The 17,323-nt window shown below is 44.0% G+C and overlaps 1 protein-coding gene across 1 annotated transcript; it reads right to left on the bottom strand.

Annotated features, from left to right (window-relative positions):
- Nucleotides 1-961: 961 nt before the first annotated feature.
- On the bottom strand, nt 962-11,105 carry LOC119659143 (antigen LPMC-61-like). Its single transcript, XM_038067120.1, has 2 exons — nt 10,704-11,105; nt 962-1,066 (listed from the first exon to the last, which is right to left on the bottom strand). The coding sequence occupies exons 1-2, from the start codon at nt 11,103-11,105 to the stop codon at nt 962-964; spliced, it is 507 nt and encodes a 168-aa protein (XP_037923048.1).
- Between the last annotated feature and the right edge of the window lie 6,218 nt (nt 11,106-17,323).

Here is a 17,323-nt window from a genome sequence, read left to right on the forward strand (position 1 = left end):
CAAACCAAACATATCAAACCAAAACATATCAAATTCAAATGTTCATGTCTTTTGTTTGGATAATAATTTTGTTTTGGTCATAGTATAAAAGATAATTTTTAATTATGTGTTACTTCAGTCAAATATTAGATACCAATAAAGCAAGTTAAGAAAGAATAATTATCTTTCAATTAGATAACTTAACTTGCGCGATCCAGCATTATGATTTGGACGTATTTTTAATTTTATGCTGTTGGATCATATCGGAAGGAAACTATGCAACATATCGTACGTTCGAATTACGAGCGGCACCTAATGGAGTGCCAGCAAATACTCGCGAAAAAAACATACGTTTTCTTAAATTATTTCCCACCACGTCAGCAATGCTACTATTTTAACCGCAGCTAGATGAAGAATGTGTTCTATAAGTTTTATCTGGACCTGGTTGATATTTCTCACCATTTCATTTTCCCTCACTTTTATAGCCATTCAATGAGCTCGAAAGTGGTGGAAGGAGAGTGAGGTGTGAAGAGTGTGGCAATTATATAATATAATCACATACAGTTGTAAGATGACAGGGCTTTGCTTAGGGGGTAGGGTGATTCTCATATATACGATTTATATTTTCCTTCTTTAATAAGGTTTCCTACTTAATTGCATCTGTAACTGGTAAATCATTCTTTTACATTAAATTGAAAAATCAAAAAAAAAGATATCAAAATATCTAGTCTAATAAAATGATTAGTGGATAGTCTGTAAAACAAAATTTCATTGGTCTCCGCAGTTACAATAGTGGGCTTTCATTTTAAGACAATTTAGTACTGAAAATTCGAGCGCAATGGTGACCACATTGCCTCCTACACTATACTGTAGTGTACCGTTACCGTTTTGAATGAAGTGCTCTAACACACTTCAAGACCCTGATACAATATGGATTGTTGCGCCAACGATTATTATTATTATTAGCACTGAAAATTGATTTTTATTCTAAAACAAGTGTGTATGCATTTGAACTAACATAATTATCATCTGGGTTAGATACAAAACTCTGACTCAAAGCAGTTGTCATTAAAATCAGAAGAACAATCTGGACAAAGATAAAAAATTCCAGGAATAATAAAACTAAATAAATGACGCGTGCCCAAAAGTAATTTTGAGCAAATATATTGAAATTCTCTCAATGACTAGGGATATCACTGCCTCCATCCTCTCACCGGCAAACTCCATCCCACCTGACGACTTTTCCCGTGGACAAACTACCGAAGAACATAAAGAATGCATATGTTCTTCTCAACATGCCACGTGTATTTTATAATAAATTTCTACAATCAAATAAACGAAAGCAAGCGTCTTCCTACGAGTGCGGTCGGCGGATGCCGTACATCCATTCACCTGTGCGGTTGCTAAGCAATGCACCAACTCACTGTCTACCCTCAAATTGTAATAAAGCGAAGACGGATCATTGGACAGATATTTCCAAGCAAATAAAGGGGGATAAAAGTCAAAATGAATTTGTGCAACATTTTCGCATGAGTGCAGTCAGCTAAGCGTATGTACGACCAAAATGTATGCACAAAAGTGTATGACCAACCTATAGATTTTGTACCAGGTTATCTTAGAAAGGTGAAGATAGAAAATAACTCGATTACGAAGGGAAATATTGAACATCATATTGTAGGTCTAGAAATTTTCAGCTGAGTTATTCAAAACGTGCTTCTCATACTTCTCTCATATGCAGTTCATGAAGAGACCAGTAAAAGCAAGTATGACATTAAAAGTGAATAACGCATTGAATTCAAAGAATCGATAGCTAATCAACGACTATTTAGAGGAAACAAGTTTCATATACAGACCGCCCATTAAATAACTGGGAATGAAAATTAACACAATGAGCACTTTTATGCACAGCAGCATAGCCAGCATTGGCGGTCTCACGAATGAGTCCTATTGAAAGTCTAGAGAAGTAGAAGATACTGGGAAGACGTAGTTACGCAATTGGAAGAAAGGAGCCCTCGCTCTTGTTACAGTGCTCGCTCCCTTGTTACAGTGAAGTTCGTTATATAGAGATTAGATTGGTCTACGATTCGTCTTAACAAGGTATAAACATTGAGTGATGAAAAATTTAACGTATTTGAACAAAATTCGTCAAATAAAGGTCAATTATATGATGATGAAATGATGAATGAAAATTCGTTATAAAAAGGTATATTTTGCATTACTCCATTAGGTGCAGTTCCGGGGGGTTTCGAAAAATGTTTTATATCGAGGAAATCGTTATATTGAGGGTCGTTATATTAAGGGTGTCCGGTAGCCGAGTGCTTAGAGCGCAAGGCTGTCGTACTCTTACTGGTGGCAGTGGGATTTGTATCGTAATTTAACGTCGGATACGGAGTACTTGAGTCAAATCAGGGTAATAATCTCGGGCGAGCACAATGCTGACCACATTGCCTCCTACAGGGTTCTGTAATCCTATAGTGTACCGTTACGGTCTTGAACGAAGTGCTCTAACACACTTCAAGGCGCTGATCTAATATGGATTGGTGCGCCAACGATTATTATTATTATTATATTAAGGTTACACTGTAATTCCCCATTTAGGGGGAGTAGAGGTTGTTTTAAAGGGTAAAAATCGTGCACAGTCTAGTCTCTTTTGAATATTGCTACGTATCTACAGGGTACACGGGGTGCTGCCAGGTATTCGCAGTAAAAATTTGAGATACTTTTGTTTGTGAGCATTTATAGAAAATGTTTACCATCGATATGAACAAACTTCACTACCTAAAAAGCCTGTATAGGCCAACCTTTGGCAGGGCGCATGAACACATACACGTACGGGAGTTCCGAAAAGGTTGTATTCCTAACTTACCGATTCGAACATTCTAACTCAAGGATGGCCCACTTACACCCATTGACAATGCATGACGCAACACGTAAACGAAGGTAGACTAATTAACTTTTTCAACGTGAATCTCAGCCTCATGGCAGACTTCGTATTCACAAAATGTCCGGCCAATGTTGAAGCATCGGAAACTACATAAACTTTGGCATACAGGTCGGCCATCACGATAACTTTATCACCACTTTGAAAAATAAACAATTTGGGAAACCAGAAGCTAGGCTTCAGGTGTAAAAGACTTTGGTTTTCCTATGTGAGGAATGGTGAGTGCATAACAGTTCAGTGAGTATATAGATAGAAATTCAATTGCCCTCTACTTTTTAAAAAGCCATTTACCCAAATAATTTGAACTGGAAAGTACTGTATTGATAATAGATACCCTCATACCCTTCACACATTTCATTTCATTTCATTTCATTTATTTTCTCATAGTGACTTACGACTGGACTGGTGGTCAAAGGGTAGTATAGGTCCCGGGGCGAAACTTGGATTGGTACCCACGATGGAGCATAAAACCTGGGAAATGCCTGCTGAACCAACACCAACAGCTCTGCTACCAAACCCTATCTCCACCTCCACGTGGTGACCGCTGGGAGCTCTTTCTTAACGAAAAGCTGCAGACGGAGAAGGATGAAGGCGAGTCTCCCGCGCCTAAAAACGGGACAAATTGTACCAACTGGTCCTCCAGGTTGGGGGTTGGGTAGGGCTGACAACCCTACACGGAAAACAACCGTTACGAAGCCACAACAGGAGCCTCGGATAGGATGGATATTAAAACGACGGACCCGGCAACGACAAAGGAACAACGATTTGCGCATTTTCTCATGGAACGTGCGCTCCCTGTACAGAGATGAAGCTGATAAGCAGCTAGCCGATACCCTGTCCCAATATAGGGCTGATGTAACAGCGTTGCAAGAGATGCGATGGACAGGGACCGGTTTCCTGGAGAAGAGCCACTACACCATATATTATAGCGGCCATCCAGTAAACCATGTGCTCGGAGTAGGTTTCTTAGTCAGCCAAAAAATGAAACCTGCTGTTATCGGCTTTGAAAGTATAAGCGAACGGCTATGCACTCTGCGCTTGCGAGGCAAGTTTAGAAATATAAGCCTCATAAACGTTCACGCCCCTACAGAGGAGACTGCAGAGTCGGAGAAGGATACCTTCTACGAGGCAGTAGAAAGAACTCTCGAAGCCTGTCCCAGATATGATATCAAAATCATACTTGGGGATTTTAACAGCCAAGTAGGGAAGGAGCCCGTATTCAGGCGATACGTTGGCTCCCATAGCTTACACAAAAAAACAAATGATAACGGACTGCGGACTATTCAATTAGCAGGATCACACGAAATGGTTGTTGGAAGTACCTGGTTTGCGCGGAAAGCGGTCCACAAACATACGTGGGCCTCTCCAGACGGGACCACTTTCAACCAAATTGACCACGTGTTGATCGAACGCCGCCACCTCTCAGCCTTGATGAATGTCAGAACATATAGGGGGGCCAATATAGACTCGGATCACTATCTCGTTGGCATGGTGCTCCGAGCGCGAATAACAATACCACCTAGAATCCCCTCTGACAATCAGGTGAGAGTGAACACTGAAACCATCCACAACACAACCCTCCGCGACACCTATAAGAGGGAAATGGATGCCGCAATAACCGCAGTAAATAGAGGACCTGGAGATGAAGCATCAACTAATGATCTTCACAACCACCTGAAGAACGTTATCATGGATACGGCCACAAATATACTTGGCCCCAGCCGCAAAAGGAGTCGGAACGGCTGGTTTGACGATGAATGTAAGCTAGCAACGGAACGTAAGAATGCCGCATACCGAGTAATGTTGCATTCTCAAAGAACGCGGGCACGCGCAGAGACTTATCACGAACTCCGTCGAGCGGAGAAGCGACTTCACAGACGGAAAAAGGAGGCCTGGGAGAACCAACAAGTCTGTGAACTAGAAAAGTACAGGGAGCAACCGCACCAGGCGCGGAAGTTTTACCAACAAGTCAGCAGGATGAAGCCTTATACACCTCGATGGTCATCCTGCCGAGACAAAGAGGGAAATCTGATTTCCGACAGAACGGGCATATTAGAGCGATGGGTTGAGTACTTTGATGAGCTACTGAACAACCAGAACATCGGCGAGTTGGAGGTCCCGCCAACTGAAGACGACGGACAAATACTGCCACCACCAAGTTTAGGAGAAACAGTCCGTGCAATTCATCGGCTAAAAAATCATAAGTCGCCAGGAGCCGATGGAATTACAGCCGAATTGGTTAAATATGGAGGCGACCAGTTACACCAAGTGGTTCATCAACTTGTGCTCAAGGTATGGGACAGCGAATCAATGCCTGACGATTGGCAACGAGGCATAATCTGTCTCATACATAAAAAGGGAGATATCACACAGTGCAGCAATTATAGAGGTATCACGTTGCTGAGTACCATCTATAAGATATTCTCCACTATCTTGCTAGGCCGGATAGCCCCATACGCCCAGAACATCATTGGCCCATACCAAAGAGGCTTCACTCCAGGCAAATCAGCAACAGATCAGATTTTCTCTCTGCGGCAGGTGATGGAAAAACTGTTGGAATATGGACAACAGTTGCACCATCTGTTCATCGACTTTAAAGCCGCCTATGATAGCATAGCCAGGGTAAAACTGTACACGGCCATGAGGGAATTCGGTATCCCGACGAAATTAATAAGACTGACTAGGCTGACCCTGACCAATGTGCGAGGCCAGATAAAAGCAGCAGGATCACTCTCAAGACCATTTGACATCAACAACGGGCTACGACAAGGGGATGCGCTATCATGCGTCCTCTTTAACCTGGCCCTCGAGAAGGTGATCCGTGATGCTGAGGTGAATGCAAGAGGTACGATCCTCTTCAAGCCCACCCAACTACTGGCCTATGCTGACGATATCGACATCATGGGAAGAACCACCCGAGACGTTCAAACTGCCTTCATCCAGATCGAGCAGGCGGCGCGAGATCTTGGGCTGCACATCAATGAAGGCAAGACAAAATACATGGTGGCAACGTCAGCACCGAAGACGAATCAACCAACAACATCAAACCGCACTGGTCAAACACAAGCACGAACAAGAATAAGGATAGGGGAATACAACTTTGAGACCGTTGACAATTTCTCCTATCTAGGGTCGAAAATCACAACCGATAACAACTACGATGATGAAATCCGCGCACGGTTGTTGTCAGCCAACAGAGCCTACTTCAGCTTACAAAGACTGTTCCGCTCGAAACGTCTCACCATAGGGTCAAAGCTCTTACTGTACAAGACTATGATCTTGCCAGTCCTCATGTATTCCTCGGAAACTTGGGTTCTTAGCAAGAAAAATTGCGAACTCTTGGCCGCGTTCGAGAGAAGAATCCTCCGAAGAATTTTTGGCCCCCTACATGAGGATGGACGATTCCGTAGCCTACACAATGACGAAATCTATGAGCGATACCATGACCGTCCGGTTGTGGATAAAATCCGGCTCAATAGGTTACGGTGGGCGGGTCACTTAATCCGTATGGATGAAGATGATCCCACCCGGAAAGTCTATAAGGGCAATATCTATGGTAGGAAAAGAAGACGAGGCAGACCCTGCCTAAGATGGAGCGATGGCGTGGGCCAGGACGCCAGACAGCTTTTAGGGATATCGAATTGGTGGACCTCGGCGCAAAACCGGGATGTCTGGAGTTCCTTATTAAGGCAGGCCTAGACCGGATACCGGTTGTTGCGCCGTTGATGATGAATTATTACTTACTGCGAGCTTAATAACGGCTAATTGGTCTTAACGCTATCAAACGGGTGACTATTACATAGTTTGGCCAACCCGACCTTCTCTGTAATCTACTTTACTGTGTATATTTTTATTTATACATCGATCTTGACAATTTATAATAGAACTTGGTATTTTCAAACTGCGCCCGCACTAAAGGCGCGAGAAGGTGAAATTTTACTTACTTAACCTAGTTACATATAACTTAACCTAACTTATTTTAACTTAACCTAACTTAATCTAACATAATTAATCCTTAACTAATATTTACAATAAGCACATTCCAATTTCCTGTGCTTATCCTCTATCCACCCCTACCAGGCAAGGAGTTTCAAAAAGGGTTAGAATTTTGGGTCTTGGCAGGTCCTTAAGAATGTGGCCAATGGGGAGGTTTTACCCTGTTGGTAGAGATGCCGAATTAATGGGTTGGGGTGGTCCTCCGTTCTTTCGAAGAAATTTTCCATTATTGTGAGAACGTGTTCTCGAAGCGGTTTGACTTTGGCTCGCCTATACACTTCGGCGTTTTTGCCGATCTTTTTTGTTTTCCAGTTGTAAGACAAGCCTGTGCAATGTCTAAGGATTGGGTGTTCGAATGACTCACATTTTGCCATTGCTTGGTTGGAGCAAGAGATCCAAGTTGGTGCTTCGTAACAGATAACGGGTCTTATAAGGGCCTTATACAGGGTCAGTTTGGTTTTGGTGCTGAGACCTACTGTCTTGCGAAGAAGATAGTAGATGCTACTGACTGCACCGCGTGCCTTGCTGATAGCGAGCTGAAGGTGGGGTTTAAACTTGAGGAGTTCATGCAGGGTTACTCCCAAGTATTTGATCGAAGTAGATCTGCTCACTGTGGTGTTCCCGATTCTCATTTTCAAGCGTTTAGCTTTCCTATGGATGCCTCTAGAACCTAAGTATCTAGATTTTCTCCTAAAAGTGCAGATTTGCGTTTTTCCCTCATTAGAAATGGATCCTTGCGGTACACCCGACGTTACTGGCAAGAGATCGGAGAATTCATTCCCCACGCTGACATAAAAGTGCCTATCTTCGAAGAAACTTAACGCAAGTCTAATTATCGGGACAGGGAAGTCATTATCTATTAATTTAAATATAAGTCCGTTTACCCACACGGAGTCGAAGGCCTTTTCCAAATCTAACGCACATGCTACTGTGGGTTTATTGTTGACGTTAAGTCTTGAGACGACAGTGTCGTGTAGGTAGCTCAGCGCGTGCTGGGTTCCGTGTTTAGAGCGGAATCCGAACTGGTGGTCAGGGATAACTTTGTTGAGATTACAATGCTGGACTAGCCCAATTGTCCATGCTTTCTCAAACAGTTTGCCAAGGTTGGATAATAGGGAAATGGGCCTGAAATTGCTTGGCTCATTGGAGGTTCCTTTCTTCCGGATCGCAATAATTTTTGCAACTTTCCATCTGGATGGAAAGTAGCCGTTATTAATACAGTTGTTGAAAACTGCTAATAAAAACTTCAGTGAGGCTCTGGGGAGATTCTTTATGACGAAGTTCGGGATTTCATCAGGCCCGCCTGACCTTTTACCGTTGAGGTTTCTGGTTAAGTCGGTGAGTTGAGGTAAACTCAGAAAATGTTGCGATTCCGATGGCTTGACTGAGGTGTTGGTTGTGGTGAATTTTGTTAGCTTCTTGGAGCTCTCAGAGACGAAGGCCTTGATTGTTGAATCAACAATCGACGATATAGCCGGGTTGTTTTGAGGCGGAGGGGAATTGAGCTGAGTCTCAAAAGATTCCGCGAGAACTTGCGCTTTCCCAGCGTCACTGCAGATGTGCTCCCCGTTCTTGGAAAGAGCGATATTGCGGGACTTATGTTTGCCGGTTAGCCTGTTGATATGCTGAAACATATCTGGGCCGGGCTTAATATCTGCTAGTTTCCTTGTCAGTTCTTTGTTGCGGAAATTCGCCACTCTTTGCCGGATTATTGTACTCAGACAATTAATCCGGGAAAGCAATGCTTTATACTCAGCATTAACTTTATTTCCGAGTTTGTGGAAAATCCGTTTGAGTTTCCTACGCCATATTTGCCTGACTTTCATGTGGAGCATGATATCGTGAGAGACTGAGTTATATTATAACTCGTCGACTTTGATTAGCCTTGTGTTTCTGCGTGTAGCAGTATTAATGGCATCTGTGGCCAAGGTGATGGCTTCGTCGATCTCCATGTCTGATAGATTGCGGTCAGTTGCGAGTTTTTTCAAGTTCAGCCTTGGTGCAAGGTTTGACTTGAATTTATCCCAGTCAGTGTGGGCGAAGGACCTTACGGTGGTCATCACTCGCTTTCGCAGTTGGGAGGACGAGGACAGTTTAAGTTGCACTGCGAAATGGTCAGACATGCCTGGTAGAGTAGTGCACGATATCACTTGAAAGTTCAGGGAAGTTTCCTCAGATAGGAGGAAGTAGTCAATGGTTGATTGACTACTGGGTCTTGTCGGAGAATCTGGCAAGACCAAATCGACATAGGCTGGCGAGTAAGGGTCCTGGATCCATTTAAGCAGGGTTTCCCCATTTTTATTTACTGCCGTATCGCCCCAGGAGGTGTGCCTAGAGTTGAAGTCGCCACCGAAAATGAGGTACTTGTACTTTAACTGGAGATTGCCCAAGATCTTAAGATCTTGTCCCAGTTGCTCATTTAGACAGTTGCATTTGATGTAGACGGAAACTACCAAAATCCGTCTACCATCAGTGGTTTTTACTATTGCCGCCGCAGCGGAAGAGGTAAGCAGGTTTCGTATAACGACTTCCTCAAATTCATAGTCTTTTCTGACTAAAAGGGCAGCGCCAGTGTTGTTGCCGTTCCGGATAAAATTATACCCGGTGAATTGCACGTTATGCCTGCTATTGAGGTGAGTTTCTGAAACGCAGTATAAGTCTGCTTTCAGACTGTCGATCAACACTTGGGCAGTGGCACGTTGGGCGTGTGAGATCAGGGACGCGGAGTTAAAGGTGACGATATTTAACTCCATAGGTTCATTAAAAGTTTTATTGCAGCGAATTGCCGCTGCTCGTTGGTGGAGGCCGTCGCGAGGGATTGCACCAATTCGCGGAAGGCGTTTGGTGCGGGGTTGGGAGCAGGTTGTGCTGCCACTCTTGGTGAAGAGTTCCTGGCAGCTTGCGCGTACGATACGCTGGGTCTGGCCAAGCTTTGTGACAGTTGTGTCACTGCGTGCTTGGCTCGGGAGCTTTCATTAGCTCTTCTTTGCTTGGCAGCTTCCTTCCTGGCTACCATTTCTTTATAAGCTGGGCACCCGCGGTAACTCGCTGGGTGGCCTGCTTGCCCGCAGTTGCAGCAGAGTGCTCCTTCGGCTGTTGTCCTCGTGCATTCCCCACGAGGGTGTGTCTTTGAGCACTTGACACATCTGTGTACAATAGTACAGTTTTGGGCAATGTGTCCGAAGTTTTGGCAGTTATAACACTGCACTTCTTCGAAGCTCATGACTTTCTGCCAGGAGATCTTTTGATGAAGGACGTATTTAACCTTCATCACTTCGGTGAGCTCTTGAGAGGGCTCGAACGTGGCAATAAATAGTCCCGATTGAGATTTCATCGGGAGGGTAGGGGCTTCTCTATGCAGAGCTTTGTCTCTGCGGGTAACCAAGTTCGCCACCGTGTTGAGTTTGAACTCAGGGTGGTCGGCTTGCAGTTCCTGCAGGATGTCCGTGGGGTCCGTTTCCCTATGGACCCCTCGGATAATTAGGGACTTATTTCGCAAAGAAGGGGGGGGGGTCTTAGTTGTGACGTTAAGCCCTTGCTCTTTCATGAGCGCGAAGACCTGGGCGTGTTCTTCCGCCGTCTCGGTAAAGATGAGGGTTCTATCCGCCCTCGTGTTTTTTAGGGATGCTTTCAATCCCTTGGCTTTGATTAATCGGAGGAAATGGGGCACGTTCAAATTGTAGCCGGTAATGGCTGGAATTTTAACCTTTTTGGTTTTCAAGGACGGGGAAGGGTTTGTGGATGGCTGTGGTGGTTGTGGTGGGCCGGTCACAATTTTTGCACTAACCTTACTTTTCTTATAATTTTTCCGGCTCCGGACAAAGTTAAAGGGGTCTCCTTCGTCAATGATGACTTCTGGGTAGGCTGCAGGGGATCCCACGCTGTCCATTTCAATATTTTCCTGGTGCTCCTGCTGTTGTTGTTGATGTGGTTGCTGATGATTTTGTTGATGTTGTTGCTGCTGTCGATGTTGCGGTTCCTGTTGTTGCTGCACTGCTGCAGGCCCAGAGCGGACCATCTCTTCCAACGACGCCAACTGCTGTTGCAGTTGCTTGATGAGCAGCTGCTGGCACTCTAGCTGCTGTGCCATGGCCGCTCTTTCGCTCTTCAGGTCTGCGATCTCCTTTTGCAGACCCAAAGTTCCCTCGTTGTCTTCGGGGCCCGTGCTCCCCTCCTCCTCGGATGACATCTCCCCTGGGAGTATTATCTTACTCCTCTTGGCGGACATTCTGTCCCCAAGCCCGTCCTACGTGGCTGATGGTCGTCTTCTGGTAATGTCTGAAATAACAAAAATTTCTATAGTTTTCTTTACAATTCACTATACAGTGTCTCAATAATTTTGAGACGCACTGTATATTATTCACTGGACGATACTTCCTTTCGGGTATCTTATTCCACTCTGCAAAATTCACTTTCACTTCACTTTTTCGATTAGCGATTTGCACAATAAGGAGATCCCTGTGAAGCGGTTAAATTGTCTTGGAATGTCCGCCGTGAATACTGTGTATAACAGCGGGGAAAGCGGCGATCCTTGGGGTACTCCTGCCTCTATTCTTTTTTCCGTTGATTGGTGCCCCTCCAGTGCCACCCTAAAACTTCGATCTGCAATAAAGGATTGGATCAGTCTTATCATAGAATCAGATATTTTAAATTTCTTTAGTTTGGCTACGAGCCCTGCGTGCCAGACTTTATCGAAAGCTTTCGATATATCGAACATTATTAGTCCGGTCGATTTCCGTTTGTTCAAACCACTGCGAATGTGCTGGACTACTCTGGCCAGTTGAAGCTCGCATGAATGATCTCGTTGGAATCCGTATTGTTCCTCTGGGATGATGTTGAGCTCGTTGAGTTGATCCTGCAGTCTGCTCCGTATTACCCTTTCTGCAATTTTTCCAATTGTTGGAAGTAGGCCGATGGGTCTCCAGTTCTGTGGGAAGGTTGGGTTCTTTCCCGGCTTCGGCAGAAGGATGATGATGGATTTTTTCCATGCTTTTGGATATGTTCTGAGACGGAGTACTGCATTTATTACTGCGGTGATTGATTCGGCGATGTTATTCGGTGCATTCTTGATGCATTCGTTTGTAAGCATATCCCATCCTGGGGCTTTTTTGCTGCTTAGTCCATGAATGATGGTTTGGACTTCCACCTGATCTGTTTGCAGTTCCCAGTCTTCTCTTTGTGTTGAGTCATCTTGTGTCTCTGTTTCTGACTCGTACTCTTCTTCAGATTCGTCGTCCGATGCGGTGTTCTCCCTGAACTGGAGTTCGAGTGAGTCCGCGAACGCTTCGGCCTTTCCCTCTTTATAAAATTCAAGGCCATTGGGACCATGAATTGTAGGCATTTGCCTTCTCGAGCCTCTTTTAAAATATTTGCTGAGCCGCCAGAAGTTGTTGCTTCCCGGCTCTAGATTTTGGAGAAAGTATTCCCACTGTTCGTTTCTGAATCGGTCAATGTCATCTCTGATAACGTTAGTGAGCCGATTCGCTTCTCTTTTCAGATTGGGATCTCCTGCCATTCTTCCTCTTTTTCTGATGCGATTTCTCTCCCTTATTCTATCTTTAATATTTCTTGGGAGCCGGAAGTATTATTGGTCGTTTACTTCTCTCTCCGTTGAGCTCTCCTGCTTGGCTGAAGTTAGTTGGGCGGTTAGGTTTTGAATCTCTATCTCTACCTGCTCCGAAGTTTCTAGTTTTGAGGTTGTGGTGTATTGTCTTAGAATATGGCGGTAGGTGTCCCAGTTGGTGGTTTTTATCATTTTCGGCGGATTTTCAATATATAAGTTGTATATTGAAAATAACACCGGTTTGTGGTCCGACGAGAGGTCGTCCAACACGTTGATTGTGATGTGGTTGCTGTAATTCTTTGTAATAGCCACATCGATTATGGTGCCGGTTGTGCTGCGTCCATAATGTGTTGGTTCCTCTGGTGCGTGAATAGTTGCTTCGTTTCCGTTTAGGAAAGCGAGCAGTTCTCTCCCCGCTTTGGTGTTTCGGGTTGCTCCCCAGTCTCGATGACGCGCGTTCAGATCCCCGGCGAGAAAAGTCGGTTTGTCCTCGTTGAGTAGCAGTTGAAGGTCCTCTGAAAAATTATCTGCTGATGGTGGACGGTAGGCTGATACAATTTTTATATCAGCTGGTCCTGTCCTTGCCTCGATGACTGTAGCTTCCATTCCAGTGATGAGTGGTGTTTCCAGGCGGTGATGCTCGATGCTTCTCTTAATGAGGACTGCTGTTCCTCCTCCACGGCCAGTAAGTCGGTCGTTTCTATATATGTCGTAGTTGGGTACTTTAAGTGGGTCAGTTGGTTTGAGGACCGTTTCCTGGATGAGTAGTATATCTACTTCTTCCTCGTAAAGGAATTCTTTCAATTCTCCCATTTTTCCTTTTACGGAATTTGCGTTCCACGAGATAATGTTAAGCTTAATGCTTACCATGGTGGATCTTAGTTGGGTTGCCTAGAGGGATCTGAGAGCTAAACAGGTTTTGGATCATTTTAGTCATCATTGACTCCATCATGTTTTGTATCTGTGCTTGCATGCTGCTCAGCACTTGATCCATTTGCACAGGCTTCGGGTTCGCTGAGGAAGAGGGAGTTTTCGGAGCTGTTGGAGTTTTTCCTGTCGGTTTATTGATTAGTTGTGTTACCTGTGGTACCTGTGGAGAAGAATTGGATTTCGCCATCTGGGCGAAGGTTTTTTTAATGTTTTTAGGGTTTTTTGGACATCCGCCGTAGCTGGCTGGATGATCTCCTTTGCAGTTAGTGCAGGTTGCCTTCTGCTCCTGCTTCCTCTCGCATTTGGAAAAGTGATGCGATCCCTCGCATTTAACGCAACGTGCGTCAGCGAAACAGTTGTTCGCAGAGTGTCCAAACTGTTGACAGTTATGGCACTGCGATTGGGAAGTCCTCGGTTTTTGGGACTCGATTTTCACGATCAGGTGGCAGATCGATTTGACATTGTATATGCCGGTTTCGTTTTTAGGCATTAACACCTTTAGTAGTCTGGAGGGCCCGTTCTTCATTTTTATGAAGAAGCACTCTATAGGATGGAAGCCCTGATCCTCAAGGTCTTCCTTTACATCTTCGGGCGACTTTCTTGTCCTGAAGGCTTTGGCTCTTCCGGTGACTTCACTACGGTTTTTTTTAAAAAAAGTGGGCGGAAGAGTTGGCACTGGTTTCGGTGGCGGCACAGGTGGAAAGTCTACATCTTCCTCCTCCTCGGTGGCGGTGTTGTCCGTGTTGTCGGTGGACATTTCCTCTTCCGATGACGAGTTACTTTCCGATTCCGACACTTGTGGACTCTCGATGCGCAAACGCTTGCCGTTTTCTTTTTTCTCCCTGTTTTGCAGGTCTATTGACTCCTGCAAGATTTTAATGAGGGCTGTCAGACCCTCGTTCTGCTTCCGCTGCTCCTCTATCTCAATTTTCGCAGCGGCTAGCTGTTTATTAATTTCATCCAGACTGCGTTGCAGACTGGCGATTAGTTTTTCTTGGGATTGGTCCGATAGTAATCGGACCTCTGGGGCTTTCTGGGCCCTCGTCTCCATAACGATTTCTGCTGAAAATTCTTCAAAAAACAAAAACTATTTTCTACCCACAAAAACTTAACACTATCCACGCTTATCACTAAAGGGTACCTAAGAGATAACCACTCCTGAAAAAAGAAAATAAATTTGTAATTAGCAATTCTCAAAAACTTTTACCACTCTGCTGCTGTCCAAAGACATCTGCTGCGTTCGGCTGATCTCTCAAGAATGACCCTTCACACTAAAAGTTCAATATTATTAACAAATGTGAAGCAGATAACCTACAACAAATACAAACAAGTCGGAATACCGGAAGCTGGTGCTTCGGGTGTAAAGGTTTTCTCTTATGTGAGAAACTTTCTACACACAGTTTTCCATTCATATCTTAGTTAAAAACCCAAAATATTCCTTCGCATTTTTTTCAAACTACAAGATATAAGTGCGTATTATAGACGTAGATATTACATAGCACCCTAAAAAACAAACACTGCATATTGCCGAATACTGTACATATACATACATATAAATTAATCGTACGCATATTTCCGATTTACGAGTAGTTCGTGACCAAAGCATTTTCCGTAGACTACATTACGACGAAACCTATGAGCGATACAATGGCCGTCTGGTTGTGGATAAAATACGGCTAAATAGGTTGTGATGAGCGGGTCACCTAATCCATATAAACAAGGATGGTTCACGCCCGGGATCTATAAGGGCAATATTTATGATAGAAAAAGAAAACGAGGCAGATCCTGGCTGAGATGGAGCGATGGCGTAGGACAGACAGACAGTTTTTAGGAATATTGAATTCCTGGACCTGCGCTGAGGTATTTGGAATTCCTTATTATGCGAGGCCTACACCGGATTTTCTAAAATATACGAATACACTATTTTTAACTTTATTTGCGCAGATGTCGGAAGGGAATATATTTTGACCCCTACATTTCGCTTAGATACACCAGTATGATTTTTTCAGACTATTCAGTTGGACAGGTTCTGAGAACAAGACCTGTTACACTTTTTAGGGGTCATATTTTGAGCCCTCACTCGCATACATTTCACCCGATATTAGGGGATTGGGAGTTTCAAAAAGTACTAATTGAGCCCTTTCATTTGATATTCCATTTGGCTATATTCACCCCACATTCGCATGTATGAAACTCAACACAAAATGGCTATATGTAAAGGGATGCACAGACCACAGGGTCTCACCAAATTTCGTGACTGTCGTTTCCGGATAAATCGGATGTGACAGGCAGACAGACAGACAGGCATTGGATCGATTCTAATAAGGTTTTGTTTCACACAAAACCTTAAAAGAGGCTGGGGAGAAGTGAATGGAATTTTAATATTTCACTCAAATGTCAATTATTCTCGTTAATTATGACCTCAGCATCTTACTTACATGGCTTAGGATACAGTAAATTTGCACGAAATTGATAAGTTTGAACTGCCGTAATTTTGACGCTAATACTCGGATTTCCATGAAACTTGTCATGCGTATGCGATACTGTCCTCTATTCCGGTGCAAAATTTAGTTCTCTTGGGATGAAATTAAGGGGACTTTATCAGTCAATTTCTAAAAGTTGGTAGTATACTACTAGTAAGTTCATTTGAGCAGATATCACCGCGACTTTAATATTTCACGCGAATGGGGGCATTTTGAAACCTGCGTTAAGGTAACTAATACCAGCACCATTGGTTGAAAAAAAATTTACATCCCCATTTGCATGGAAGTTGAGCCCCCCTTTAAACTCCACGTAAATTTATACCCTTCACTCCACGTGTGGTATTTCATAGCTCCCATCTGTCCTCCAAGTTTCGCTCGAATCGGTTCAGCCGTTTTGGAGAGAAGTGCTTGTGACAGACAGACAGTGAATAGATTTTAGGTTTTGTTTTACAACCTTAAAAATGAGAACGCCTCTTCAAAACTTGCGTTCCTAATTAATTACACCCAGATATCAGATAATCAGCATACCCATAATATTTCAATCATTAACTAATAATCATTTTTCAATTAAATCCTCATTCACCCCCGTCCTACTACTAGCAAGATCACCCACTAATGCGCGCTTAAAAACAGGACAAATTTTACCAACTTGTCCTCCAGGTTGGAGGTTCGGTAGGGCTGACACCCCTATAAGGAAAAAACTTGTTACGAAGCCACAACAGGAGCCTCGGGCTGAACTGACAAAACAACAACGAACCCGGCAATGTAAACGGAATAACGACTTGCGCATTTTCTCATGGAACGTGCGCTACCTGTACAGAGATGGAACTGCCAAGCAACTAGCTGATACCCTGTCCCAATATAGGGCTGATATAACAGCGTAGCAGAAGATGCGTTGGACAGGAACCGGTTAGTCCTGGAGAAGAAGCACTACACCATATATTATGGTGGCCTTCCAGTAAATCATGTAGTAGTTTTAGAGTAGATTTCTTAGTCAGCCAAAAATGAAACCTGCTGTTATCGGCTTCGAAAACATAAACGAACGGCTATGCACTCTGCGCTTACGAGGCAAATTTTGAAATATAAGCCCTATTAAGTGGGGAAAGGATACCTTCCATGAGTATGATATCAAAATCATTCTTGGCGACTTTAATAGGCAAGTAGGGACGGAAACCGTATTCAGGCGGTACGTTGACTCCCATATCGGATCACTATCTCGTTGGCATGGTGCGCCGGGCTCAAATAACATCGCCCAGAATCCCCTATGAAAATCAGGTGAGAGTTAACACAGCCGCCGCAATACCTATAAGGGGAAATGGATGTCGCAATGATCTTCACAGTCACTTGAAGAACGTTATCATAAATACGTCCTTGGCTCCAGGCGCAAAATAAGTCGGAACGGTGGAATTGACGAAGAATGTAAGCTAGCAA

This window comes from Hermetia illucens, chromosome 1 (assembly GCF_905115235.1).
Source record: "Hermetia illucens chromosome 1, iHerIll2.2.curated.20191125, whole genome shotgun sequence".
NCBI classification, from domain to species: Eukaryota; Metazoa; Arthropoda; class Insecta; order Diptera; family Stratiomyidae; genus Hermetia; species Hermetia illucens.

What these genes read in the sequence shown, in the direction of transcription:
- LOC119659143 (XM_038067120.1), bottom strand. Translation starts at nt 11,105, where the DNA reads ATGTCATCCGAGGAGGAGGGGAGCACGGGCCCCGAAGACAACGAGGGA. An exon ending in AAAATTATAAGAAAAGTAAG is followed by an intron (nt 1,067 to 10,703) that starts GTTAGTGCAAAA and finishes ATCTTTGTCCAG; the next exon opens with ATTGTTCTTCTGATTTTAAT.